The sequence below is a fragment of the Aythya ferina genome (assembly GCF_964211825.1).
Source record: "Aythya ferina genome assembly, chromosome: 12".
Taxonomy (NCBI): Eukaryota; Metazoa; Chordata; class Aves; order Anseriformes; family Anatidae; genus Aythya; species Aythya ferina.
Window position 1 is genome coordinate 10,519,039 of NC_140308.1, and position 14,189 is coordinate 10,533,227.

General features: G+C 38.6%; 1 protein-coding gene across 3 annotated transcripts in view; it reads left to right on the forward strand.

Moving 5' to 3' along the window:
• PEPD (peptidase D) overlaps positions 1-14,189 on the forward strand; it is a 143,942-nt gene that overhangs the window by 12,747 nt on the left and 117,006 nt on the right. For all 3 annotated transcript variants that reach the window (XM_084533813.1, XM_084533814.1, XM_084533815.1), the window contains one exon: positions 12,465-12,528. In XM_084533813.1, the coding sequence (XP_084389939.1) occupies positions 12,465-12,528 (64 nt within the window). The remainder of the gene's footprint in view (positions 1-12,464; positions 12,529-14,189) is intronic.

Here is a 14,189-nt window from a genome sequence, read left to right on the forward strand (position 1 = left end):
AGGAGACATTTAGCTAAACTCACAGTTTAGACAATGAATGTTCTCAAAAAAAAAAAAAAAGTGGTAATTGCAGAATTGTTATGAGGGTATTTGTTGGACTGGTTGTCCGACTTCCCTGTTGAGAAGGAATAACAACAGTCAGTCTCTTTTTAAATTTTGAGCATGGGTAATTCTCCTGATGTTAGGCTAGTCCATTTTTTAGTTGAAAAGATTTTTTCCAGATGACAACTAAAAGAACCATTTTGCATATCTACCGATTTTTACTTTTTTTAACTCTGCCCACTACCCCTCCAATTATTTGTAAGACAGAAACCAAGACTTTCACGGGATGGCTCAGAGTATAAGGTTTTGCTCTTCTGATTTTTTTTTTCTATTTTTACTTTTGGAAGAAGAGAAAATTGCAGAGGCTTCAGAAGCGTAACTGTGTTGTGAATGCCCCTCTTTTTCTGCACAGTCTTACACAGTCAAGTTTGTGGTGCAAAGCTGTTCGCAATTGTTTTTATTCCTAGGAAGCATTAAGCTGGTATGACTGTATGTCTTGCACAGAGACTTCAATTTCACTAATTATTGCTGCACCTGCCATTTACCTCCTTAATTATAAATGACAGAACTAGTCAGTGTGCTGATTAAAGATATTTTATAAAGTAAAACATACTGTACAGCAGCTGCTTTATGTGGAGTGGATGCCAAAATAACTTAATTGCCTTGCCACCTAAAGAATGTTTTTAATGGAAAACAAAAATATTTAACACTTTCATTCTCTAACTTTAGAAATACATATTAAATGGGACAGAGCAATATTTATAAGCAATTTCCTTTGTTTTCTTTCAAGCCCTGATGGCTAATTGGTAAGTGTAACAACGTTAACATTGCATCTGATGTAAGTAATATTTTCCCACGAAGCTGATTGGGAGCTATCTGTATATGTCAAGTATAACCTTGGTGTGGCACTTTGGAGCTACAGTAAAACACAATGAAATGCCTTACAAATGTCCAGATTTCGCAGTGACCTAATGAGGAAGCTTCTCAAACATTGTCAACATTTTCAAAGCAGATTATAACTAAAATCAAACCTTGGTTTTGGTTATTTAACTTGCCTGAGTTCAGCAAAGCTATCAAATTGTACTGCCCTTTGAAACTAGTGCAAAATTATGTATTTACTTTTTCCCAAGAATTTATATAAAAAAAGTTTTAAGGCTCCATGTTTTAGTTTTTTCCTATAGACTATAAGTGGTCATGAAAATTAGAAGCTTAGATGCGAAGAAGTAATTTTCTCGTTTTTCTTTATGAGGATACATGAATTTTTGTGGCATTTGTATTTTGAATAACTGAGTGTTAAGTTTATGTACAGCATGGTATGCTTATCCGGCTGTGTCATGGCAGCTGAGGCTGGTGCATTGATTGGCCCAAGGTTTGGCTTCAAGAAGGCAAGGTTTGTACTAAGCCTGCTCTCTGCAAGCTCAGATTTGAGACAACCCCTGACAGGTAGAGGGGTGTATGTGGGTGCCGTAGGGGACAAGCTGTAAACCACCTTAATTGTTCTTGATGCAGATTTTGCAGGAATGAAGGAATGATTAAAACTCTCTAGACGTTTTAATGATGCTCTACTTCTAGGCCCCTTCCTCTGTAACGTGCTCTGTAACTGTGTATCCAGACAATATACTCTTAGGAGGGTCTTAGTTTTACTTTCTGAACTGATCTGGCATGTCATCCCTTGATACTTTGTCTGGCAGTTTTTCCTTTAAGGTAAAATATACTTGATGTTTTCCTTTTCCACGTGTATCAGTTCAATCCTTTCCCAACATTTACCCCATTCCCTTACCCAACATTTTTATTTTGTTATTCAAAAAAAAAATAAATTGTTTTTTAATTGCTTTAGGTCATCTTATTACTGTTTTGTACTAACTAGCAATTGCAATTTATTTGCAAGGTTTGTTACCACCTGCAAATACCATCTGTGGATCTCATGAACATATCAGTCCTGCTTCTGCTTCTGAATACCATCAGAACTAATTTCAGTCTTTGCAGTATCCCACTAATCAAGACTTACAGTCTGTTGCTGTTTATCACTTTAACTTCTGAGAACATCAGTCTAAATTGATACAGCACTTCTCAGCGTGGTAGTTGAGGGTTTCCCAGCCCTTGAAAAGCTCGTCTTTTTATTTATTTTTTATTTTCTGCTTTAGGCCTTTCAAGTCCAGGTCACATCATAGTGTTCCTGCCCAAGCCAATTTGAGTTGATTTGGGGAAGTAAGGTTCTTCAGGGAGATATTTATCAAATATTTTACTATTATTCTGGTAGTACATCTGTTGCTTCATTCAGTCCTTTTGGAACTCTGTCCGGTAAAGCTCGTTGCTTTTGATTGACGATAATGACTCGTCTAATTCCCCGTGCTGCCTTTTTTCCAAGATTCCGTTTCTTTCCATAGTGTGGTGATTCCTGTTTCTTGTCTTCCATTCATTTATTACGGTATTACTTTGTGGATAAAAAAATACTTCTGTAGACTAATTAGTGTCTGAATTGTGCTTGCCACTTCACTGATGATTGTTTTTCTCTAAATAGTGCTGCTCTAGTGCTCTGACTTCTCAAATTATCACTTTAGTTGTGTCAGTGTTGCAGTTGCCCACAAGCCTCGTTAATCCAGGACAAATGTGTACTGTTCCTATCATGTTTACTTCAGTGATTATTTGTATAAATCTTTGCTTTTTAGATGCTTAACTTTCTTTGTGTTTCTTGCTGACAAGATTATAAAAAAAAAAATCATATCAGTCCCTGGATTTGCAGTCACACCAGTGTGCACCTTTGACTGGATGCACAATTGGATGCAACTCAGGAAGTGTTGAAGTGCTTCTTTGTCCTCTCCTCTCTTTCATTTAGGTGTGTTGAGAAGTAGAATGGACATGAAGTAAATCTGCCTAACAGTGTTGCACCAGAGTTTTTAGATGTGGCTTTAAACCACAGCATGAGGAAAGTTAAATCTTGCCTGTGCACATCTCATGCCTGTGGTAAGAGAGGAAATGTTGGTAACCCGCACCAGGCATTTCTTATTTTATATATATACTTTATTTAATGCACTAGTAGGAGTATAGAGTTCAGCGGTATAAATTCCTGATAACATTTTGAAATATCAGAGAATCCAAGTTTTCTTTGATCAGGCATGCCATCTGTTTTTCCTCCAAGGATTCAGATGCTGCTGGTAGGAAAGCAAGCTGCAGCAAAAGCAATGCCCTTGGGGATTTTCCAGCAGTGCTCCAACAAGGCTCTGCACCTCCACTCTGTCTTCTGCTGAGCAGTTGCCTGGTTGGAGTGCAAAGCTCTTTGCTTCTCGTGAGCCAGGATTCGAGGAGGCACTGCAGGATGCAAAAAACCCTCAAGTGAAGTATCTACAGCATGGCCTCTGTTCTTGCACTTGTAAAATTGCGTTCTCAGCTGCTGCTGTTAACTGTTCTCTTTAGGTTTTGTGTTTGCTAGGACTTTTGCTGTGTCTGCCCCAGCACACTTGCTTTCAGTCTTCGAGGCAGGACTCTGGAAGAGTATTGTCTGCATTGTGCTATATCAGGAGAAATGTACAAAGGGGAAAAAAACAACAACTTTTTTTTTTGTAAAATAGGGTAGAGAAAAGTGCAATGAATATTAATGCATCTTAAGAGCAAAATGTGAGTGAAAAGCAGGCAGGTTGTGTTATACTTGCTGTGTACCCCTCTGCCTGTGTACGTGCTGGGGCTTTCAGTGTAGGAGCTCTTCTCCTCGACCCTGCTCCTAGGAGATGGCCAGGTGCTTTTTTGTCTTAGGGCAGTGTGGTGCAGTGGATCAGAGACTGTTTGCATGGATAGGTTCTTTGTGTCCAGTGAGTTGCTTTGGTAAATTTCATTAATTTCTCTGGTTTTGCTTCCTTTACAAGTTAGAGGATAGGAGCTGTTCAGGTCACCATAACACTGCTGTAAACATCATTACTGCTTCCTTTCATTTCATATGGGACATGCTGCACACATTTCGGACCTTGCTGCAATGCTTCTGTGTGTGGGACATAAAATACTGCTGCTTTTCCTTCCAAAATAGGTGTGCTTCCAAAGTGAAAGCAGAATGTCTGCTATTGACAGATGCAATGGAACACATCCATGAAGTGGAACACTGTTACTATATGGTGACCTGGAAATTATACTTGCCCTCTTAACCAGTGTAATTCTTGTGTCCTTTTTTGCAAGGAGAGATTTCTTACGAGCATTTGTCAACAGTATTATGCCATGGGAAATCATTTTGGGATTTCAGTATATAAAAATTTCCTTTGTTATAGCTTTTTCTCTGTCTACTACAGAGTCCTTCTCCGAGGCAAAAAACATTATTTGCTGAAAGAAATAAACCAAAGGTTATCACCTTGCAAGTTTTCTGTGATTTTGTTTTTTTCGGGTAGCTCTTGATAGTATCCTTTAAATATCAAATCAAGATGCTGCCTCTTGAGATAGAATTTATAGAAAGCTTAAAGGTCTTTTCTTTGGGGAATGAATGGGAACAGCTGAGCAGGAGCCGTGAGACAGCCTATAAAACAGACGAGTTTGTTGAGAGTTTGGCCTTTATTAGGAAGAACTGTAAGAGTCTCCTCAATAATTTATTTCTGATTTCTTAAACCCAACGGTCTGTATGTTGCTCGTAGTTTTCCTGCTTCTGCCTAAGCTGTTTGTGACCTTGGGAAGTCAATATCTAACACCCAGTGTCCTGCATCCAGTATCACGCATGTGGGCTCTGCTGTTTTGTTGTTCTCCAGCATGGGACCTCAGTTGCAGCCCTGCAAGCCCTGTGAGCCTGAGTCTCAATCTTCAGTTCAATTTCTGTTAAATTCTGATATATTTTTTATATCCATCTGCTGTAGTTTTTGTATCCATATTTTTCTGGATTATATCAAAAGGAACAGGGAAAAGAAGTTTACATGTACACAGGCATTTCTGTCCTTCAAAGGATAAACAGAAATCTAGAGACATGTGGAAAGGGACTAACGTTAAGGTTGTCAGAACACATGCTGGAGGCTGCCTGTGATACCAGCGAGCCCATTAATACTGTTTCGTGTTAAACCTAACTGGATGCCTTTTAATCTTCCTGTTAGGTAGTGAAATTCCTTTTGGATATATAGGTGATTGCATTTTTTTCGACAAAGTCAGGAACATCTGCTGGTATCTTGTAAAGCCTCCTGTGTTGCTCTTTCTAGCAGTTCTCAACACCCCCTTGTTTGGTTAATGTTTTGCCATCTGTTAACGTGATGATATTGTAATGAGGAGGGAGTTTATTGGTGAAATTCTGACAGTATTAAAACATTGCTTCAGTATCCCTTTCCCTCCTTCACCTCTACTTTGCTGATGCATTTATTTATCTGGGTTTATTATTGCCTAGGTTCTTACCCTTTGTATGTAGTCCCACTGAAATTTTTACTTTTCTTTAAGCTCTTTCTAGTAAGGCCTGAAGTTGTTTACTGGGTGGAATTTGAGTTGCTGAGAGCTCTGCTTCTCCATCCAATTTACTCCTTGTGCATGTGTTTTCTCTCATAGGAGGAAAATTGCCATGTAACTCATGCGGTGGCTTTCTAGTTGTGAATTTGTGTGTGCTCCATGCCTTGTAAAGGCACAACGTGCAGGCGTATGTATGTGTGTGCTTTACTGAGTAGAGACTTATTTCTTAAGAAGAGAGTGGTGGATTATGTCCTTTAGTGTGAATGTGAAACTTAAGGTAAAATGGAGGAGGCAATATTGTTGTATCCCCATAAAACCAAAAGCATTGACTGTAGAGTTTGCTAGTTTTAGCTTTTCCATCTCACTGCCTTAACAATCTTCCCATTCTGATTTTGTGGTATGAGCTTTTAGAGTTTTTCCATTCAGTTGCGGCAATCATATCTGGAGGACTTTTTAAGAGAGCACTGTGCCTTGAACACTATTGTATAGAAACCCTTTTGCTTTAATCATTAACAATGTCTTTGATATTTGCCTATTATACTTTTGCTTCAGCTATGGTAATTCTTTTAATTACTGCTTGTAGGAATGTCACTTTTTGGTAACATCCAGAGGCTGTGAGTCTTCAAGACTCGCTTGTACTAAGCAGTGGATGAGGCACATGGATCTGTGTTTGAATTGCAGCAGGTAGTCTTTAGAAGGGCATGTCTTGCTTTGTGTCAGTACGTACTTTCTTCCTCTCTAAGATGCTAACAGATCCTCAAAACGGTTGCCGACTTTGACGCAGAGGAAGAAGTGTTTTTTATAATGTAGAAATAAGTATAACAACTACAATGCATTGAAGCGTACCGATGGTTCTCATGTACCTGCCTGTTTGGACAAGCTGATGATGAGAACTTAGCTAATGGGAGCTCTGGATGAGGGGACAAGCTTAGGGCAATGAGTTAGAATGACATGAAAGAAAGCAAAACTGGCAGCTGTAAGTCAGACCACTGCTAGTAGATGGAAAGGTGCAGCTGCCATTTCTGCAGTGTTACTGATGGAACTGTTCAATAAAGTATTTTCATTCTGTATTTGAGGAAAACAAAAAATATGTGAAGCATTACAAAGTGATGGTGATGAACTTTTTTCTCCTCCAGTGATAAACCTGCAGAAAGTTGAATTGCTCCTAAAGATAATGATTTATCTAGATATTTTAAAAGAGCTGACCAAAGGGCTCTCCCACCTGCTGTAGCAATTCAAATATGGAACAGAGAGTAGATCCTGTTTGCAAAATCTAACAGCAGGATATGTAACAATATTAGATGCCTGAAAATCAAAGCATCTAGAAATCAAACTAAAGATCAAACACGTGTGCTTATTCTGATCTCTTCTGGCTTTTATAATCTGTGAATCGCTTGCAGACATGTTAGGAAATATAAGGTATGTGAAAATAGCAGTGGCATTAAAACAGCCCTGTGAAGGGCCCTTGCAATTCTGTGGACTTTTTATTAGTCTAAATGTCCGGCAGTAGACTAATGCAGGACTGGCTGAAGCAGCAAACTCAGTGGCTTGTGGTCTTTTTTTTTGTGTGTGTGTGTTTGTTTTTCTCTCTCTTTATTTTATTATCAGGACTGCAGAAAGCTAAAGCTTTTTGCTTAATCCATGTTGTGGGTACTTGCCCTGCTAAAGGTGCTCTGGTCATTTCTGAGGTATTCACCTGTATTTACAGATATGTTTGAGTGTGTATCCACAATCCTTTAGTAACCAAATAAGCATTCAGGGTGAAGTTAGCCTTACATATCATGCCAATATAACCAATCCAAGTATACCTCATAGATGAAAAGTGGTTTTTTTTTGTGCTCAAGGGTGTTTTTTTTAAGGATATGCTTTACCTGTACTTACAGATTTTTTTTGACTATGGTGCAGTCTCAGACATTGGATCTGCATCCCCTTTCTCCATTGTTGCTCTAAATGTTCAGACTACATAGAATGAAATAAATCAGCATTTTGTGTCAACCTGTCCTGGTTGCTCTGCCTGAATAGGATATTCAGACATAACCAGATTCCCAAGTAATTTGTTTTTATGCTATAAATTAATGTCTACTGCCACATAATATAGAGGAAGACAAAAACAAACAAACAAATAAAAAAAACAGTACATGGAGATGAGAATAAGTGTTACGTACTAATTGTGATGGAATAAATCTAATATTTTTAGCCAGAAAAAAATAATGCATAATTACAAGTAAATATTCCTTTGCACCCCAACCTATAGCATTTTTTAAGGTTTCTTTATCTACACTTTCTGCCAAGCTGCTTTTATATCTGGCTATTTATTATAGGGCGGCCTATTTGACAAAGTGATAATTAAATAACTCCTAGCGTTAAAAATCTGAAAAAAAAAAAAAAAAAAAAAATTCCCACTGTGAATTCAGTTGAACCAAATGAAAAAGTTTAGAATAAACTTGAAGGCTATGTTAGGGCATTCAACTGACTGCAACTCCTGCTTCCTAGTTTGTAATGTTTCTCTCCCTTACTCTTTTGATGGCAGTTTTTGTTTGGCCAATGTCTAAGAGAAATGGAATATTACTTCAGTGTCTGACTTAATGTTTCACACTGTGTGTTTATAGTGAAAATATTGTTCCTCCTCCTTCTTCTCTTCTTCACGTTGCTCCCTCAGTAGAAATTTTGTATATCAAAGTTGTCACTTGTGATCAAAAGGCGAGTCTTTGCTATTTGGCCCTTTAATAAGGCTTCAGCTTTTAAAATTAAAAAGCACATCCGAATTTGAATATTTTCTTTAAAATGTAGGATATCCTTAGCATGTCTCAGTTGCTTCAGAGCAAGAGACCAAGTAGGTGAGCTAGAACGAGGAAGAGGAGGTAGGAAGCAGCAGCAGACTGTAAGCACATTTGGTATTTAACCCAAGACAACTCAAGCTTTTTTTTTGTGATGAGTTCTAAGTGGTGAACTAGAAACAGTCTCTTCTTGTAGGGAACCTTTGGTGACAGAAGGAGAATGTATTACTGTAAATAAGTAAAATCTTGGGCTCCAGCCTGATCTTTCTGACTGCTGTAATCTGTGAGATGCCAGGTTTTTGGCAGGCCTCTTGGGTGACAGGGTACTTGGGCTTGATAGAAGTCTGGAGTTGCTTATTTCCATGAGGAGATAAAATGATGACTTCTGCTATTCCAGAGGCCCACTACTGACATTTCTAATGAACGCTAGGATTTGCTAGGCTGAATTATAAAACTACAGGGAAAGGAGATTGAGCCTTCTGAGGTCTCAAGTGCATTGTTCTCTGTAGGTTTCTGCCCATTTATGTTTACAGTGAATCTAAAAGTTTTTATACAGTTCTTTCCCCCAAAGCCTGTAAAAACTTGGCTGTAGCTTCTGTTCACATCTGCTTACAGAAGTTAATTTTTTTTGGATAGGTAAGGAAATACATGATTCAATAATATTTGGGATCATGTCTTCCACTTGGGTAATTCTTCTAATTAATTTATGACTTGCTGTGGGGTTTTCTGCTTGCAGTCTCTGTAGCGATTAATCAAAATTTTGAAACTGGCAGCCCATAGCAGTTTTACAAAAGACAAAGCCAAACCTAAAAATTGTAACAAATTAACTTATTCTACCTGCCTGAAAGTCATTTATGGAGAGAAGTACACCTAATCTCTATAAAGCATCAAATGTACTGGAAATGATCAGAACTGAATATAACCTTTGGTTTCCATGAGGCCAGTGAGCATTCTGTGCAAGGTATAATTCCCTGTGACAGGGATGGTCGGTGCTCGACTTTAACCTGTTTTGCATTTAAATTGTGTAAAAATGAATCCTGAACCCTGTCACTGCTGAGAAACTGCACTGCTTCTCTCTTGCATTAACTGATGACGGTGCATGAGGACCTTTCATAGCTTGCCACCAAACTGTGAGCTCTGGTGTTGGTGCCGGCAGTAGCTCAGGGTGAGGTTACGCTGGTACAAATTGCCTCTGAATACAGCATGCCTGGATGTAGTTGGAGCTCTGTATAGGAAAAATATGGTGGAGAAGGTTTTAGGATCTAAAGTGTGGGAAGAGCTGGTGAGATGTCCCAGTGGTGGGACGGAAAGTAGCACGTGGGCTGAAGTGGAGAGAGTGGAAAAGTTTGGAGGGAATAGAGGAAGGTCTCGGTGAGGATCGTATTTGCTTTCCTTTCTCTCTGAGCTTTTGTTTTGCCCTCTTTACTGCTTTTCTACATGTGATGGTATGGAATTTTTCTGCTTTTATGCAGACTTCCATGTGCATGTTTTCCTTCTGCCTGTACGGTTTTGCAAAGGGTGGGGCTGTGCAGAAAGCTTCCCAGTAATCCATGGGGAGAGGTGGCTTCAATACTGAAATGTTGTGGCTCCCGTGGGATGGGTAGGGGATGGTAGTTTGTGGGAAGTGTATGTGAATTTATTTTACCAGTCAGAGGTGCTAATGAATGACAAAAAGACATGAAACAGAACCTTGAATGCTTTGGAGAAGAGCTGAGAAGTCTTTCTGTACTTTGTGCTAAAAGTTTGCTGGCTTTCTGCGCGAGGCGGCCAGAACAGGACCCGAAGGAGGGATGTGTCTGGGAAGCTTGGAAGCTTGTCAATGGGTGTGATGGAGTCAGAAGTGGCTGAAGGATGACCTGGTTTAATAAACAGAAGCTTAGAACAGAATGGGAAGCTACTGTTTTCTTTCTGTCCAAGTACAGAAAAAAATCCTCAGCCTTGAAAGGATGAGGAGCTAATTGTGTTCCTCAGATGAATGAGAGCATTTGTAAGGGGAGGTGCTGGATGAATTACAGCTGGAATTGAATCGATAATGGTTTAATATTAACTGTAACCAAATTAATTTAGCGGCACTTTGCTGTAGACCATGCAAGTATATGAATTAACAAACCAAGAAAAGGACATCAAAAACAGTTTGTGGAAAGATGTAAGTTTTGTTATTGGCATGTTGAAAAGTGAGATCTACTCTTACTTAAATGGCATTAAATGGAGTTAATAAAATCCAGCACGTCTGTGGGCTTACTTTTAAGAAATGTTTCATTTACAAGAAACAGTTATCAGATTCAAACAATACAGCTAATTGTAAATAGTGCTTTGGAGGTGTTTCTGTAAAGGGTAAAGCATACCCTAAATTACCATTGGTTGTAAATTAACTGGTTTTACAGTGAGGATCCTTCCGATACCAGAGGAATTGGTTGAAACTGTAAAAGAGAACAAAAATGGAAAATGCTAAATCTGTTTATGATGTTTCTGGAATATTAAAGTACTTTAATGTGTGAGGAATGAAGGAGGGGGGAAAAAGAGATACCTACACTGGAAGCAGACTATGCAGAAGTTGGAGGTAAGGGAACTATAAAGTACAGGGTACAGAAAGATAAGGAGATAGAGATATTTTTTTAATTATATGCAAAATTAACCAGGGAGGGAAGATAAATGATAATTCCTTTGCAATTTCAAGCAGTGATGGGAAGAGTCCACAAAAGAAGCATTGCAAATGAGAACTTACAATGAAATGTTTGCGTTACTTTTGAATAATTATTTCACATATAATTAGATTTAAAAAAAAATATCTGCCATTTGCTGCTTTGGAGCCTGCTTTCTTCATGAGAATACTAAAAACATTTCCATGTCGTTGTTTGTGTCTCGGCCCAATATAATTTGGACCACAAAGGAATGTAAAACGAAGAAGTAGTGCACAAGATTGAAAGGATGTCTGAAATCAGAGATGCAGCCAGCTGGCAGCACAGACAGCTATGCCACACGTCTTTGTCACTGAGTACCTCCTAAAAACATTGGGTTCTTGGTCCCACCGCTCTGCAAGTCAGATTCTTTTTTCAGTCTCTGGCCTAATTTGCTCTTTTCCCAGTTGGACTTGTGCTGCTGTGGAGTAATGTTTAAACAACAGAAGTTTCTGTCCCATCGCACCTCTTGCCCCCCTGCTTTCTTGCAGGAAGCAGAACGCACAGAGCACTCCCAGCTCCCCTTCTGTTGTCTGTGTTTTTCCTCCTGTTTCATTCCTCTGAGGAAGGGTGTAGGGTGGGTGTTTTCCTTTTTTCCTTTTTTCCTTTTTTTCCTTTTTTCCTTTTTTCTTTTTTTTCCTTTTTTTCCTTTTTTTCCTTTTTTCCTTTTTTCCTTTTTTCCTTTTTTTTTTATTTTTTTTTATTTTTATTTTTATTAAGTTTTCAGAAGTCCTGATCATTTTTGTTTCAATATCAGGGGGAGATAGAGATTAGAATTATGGAATTGGAGAGTAAAATCTTGTGAGGGAAGGACTGAGCCATCGCACAGCCACCGTGTGTCACCAGGGCCCTGGGGAAGTACGGGGGTGCTGGGTCATGCCAGCATCTGCAGCGACAGACGGGAAGCAGATCTTTCACGTCACTCCTGCACTATTTTTCCTTTGCCCAATTGGGGCAGAAGAAGGCAGAAATGATTTCATTTTGGACACGGACCATGAAGTTACACACCCTGTTAGGTTAGAGGAGTGAAGCTGTGGGGTCCTGAGGAATAAAGGCTGCAGAACACAGCCCAACAGTCCTTGCTTCGTGCTGTGCCAGGGGGATTACAGCAGGGAAGAGGGTCCTGCAGTGAGTGAGTGCCAGAGCAGAAAATGAGTATCTTGTTCATTCTTCAAATATAACACAGGGCAGAGTGGTCTGGTGCTATTTCAAGGTGCTTCCACCATCTGGTGAGTTGGAAAATTGTACAAAAATGGAAAAGTTATTTTAAAAAAAACCTGTCTTGTGTAGAGTGAATGGAAAAAATATAACTTTAGTTCAGGAGGAGACCATGAAATCCAAGTATTCAGCCTGGTCTGGATTGAAGCACAATGATTTTGTGGCCGTGGCAACTGTTCTGTGTAGTCTACTATTTTGAGAAATTGAATTAAGGTTAGGATTACTAAAACATTCCTTGTATCTGCTTTTTTACTGTGATAGTAGAGGATGTAATTTCTTTGTCTGTGGCCTTAAACTATTAAATGTAGCAGTAAAGCTGAATCCAAATGTTTCTTTTTCCTGTTTTCCAAAGGATTCACCCCCCTGAGTACTTCAAGAAAAAATATGCTGTGGATGAAGTCCACTACGTGACTGAGGTGAGTTGTCTTTGTGTATGAATATTTTTCTGTGAATACAAAATGGACATGTGGCACTGATTTTACTCCTTATAAAGCTTTTTTTTTTTTTTTTTTTAATTAAATTAAAATAAAAAAAAAAGGCTGCTACTTTGAGCTGAACACACTAAAGTCTTAATCCAAAGACCATCTCATAAATAAGTCTGGGGCATCATGAGACCTGTCAGTCTGTATCTTTATCCAACAGAAACATGTTGCTAAATACATTTCTTTTTTTCAATGCCTTGGAGATTTGAGGAGATTGCTGTCAGGGAGATTGCATGTTTTAACTCTGACTGAGAGCTTGCACTTATTTTATGCATACAAAGAGCTTTGAGGAATAGCTGCCTGCCTACCTTATTCTTAGTCCGTGTTGAATCACTCTAATATTTGACTAAGCAACCATTTTCATATTTTTAAATGCAAGTGTGACTTCCTTAGTCAGGTTTCTCATTTTGTTTTTGAGCAGATGTTTATATACTTATGCACCTGGCCAGTCATCTTTTTTTTTTTTTTTGAGGAAGGCTCAGCAGGATGAGGGCAATATTCCTGCCAAGCTCTGTGGTTGATTTTCATGGAGAGCAGCTTGAAAAGGAAGATTCTGATATTTCTGTCCCTGCAGAACACTAACTATGACTCACAAGACCCAAAACTTTTCTGTAATCAGCTGTGAGGATGTTTCATTTCATTTTCATAATGAGTCTAATTATGAAATGAAGTTTGATCCTGTATTTCAGTAGCTGGGGTGGAGGAAGCTGTGCAGAGGTTGCTTTTTGACGTGAGTTGGAATCACACAGAGTGCAGACACTCCTCTGTCAGGCAGTGAAAATTGCAAGTGGAAAATGCATGTTTTGTTTAAAAAATAAAAAACAAGTTTATTTTGGGTCACTTTAGTTGCTTTGGCTGGCTTTCCACCAATAAATGACTTTATTGCAGTTCTGTTCTTACTGTTTAGAAACCTCACTGATGAGGAAAAGAGCTCATAAGGTGGAGCAGTACACTTTTCCAACATAAAGGCCATGTTCCACCTGGACTACTTGGATTGAATTTAGTGGCAGCTGAAGCCTGCAATTAAACTATTTAGCTTTCAAAGGTTCTGTCTATAACTTTTGCCTGATTTGCCAAGGAAGTGGTTTTCTACCATCAGGATACTAGGGGCATTTTGCACAGGGTGGTTTTATGTCAACAAATGACCCATCTCAGTAAGCATGTAATCCTCATTTTTCATTAAAAAATGAAATTTGGAAATGGTATTTTTATACCTCACTGCCATATGCTTTATTTTATTAATATTATTACTATGTTATTAAGTTATTTTAAAGTTTGTAGAACTGTGCCACATGGAATTATGTTGTCTGTTCATTGCCTCAAGAAATGTTTAGTTCGGTGCCCATGATTCTGCAGCAGCTCTCAAAGCCCAGTTGCTCTTCGTGTATTGAAAGGGCACCATCAACTTAAGCACTGCATCTCCCTAAATATTTTATGATCTGCTGATTCTTGTTGCAGGTGTCATGTAAGAGTAAAATATCTGAAAGGTATGAGAAGAATGATTTTGTCTTTCCAAGTTGTTTAGTCTATATACAGTAAATTTTGATGAAATAGGTATCATTGTAATTATGAGGAAGAAAAAGAAGTAATAAAAA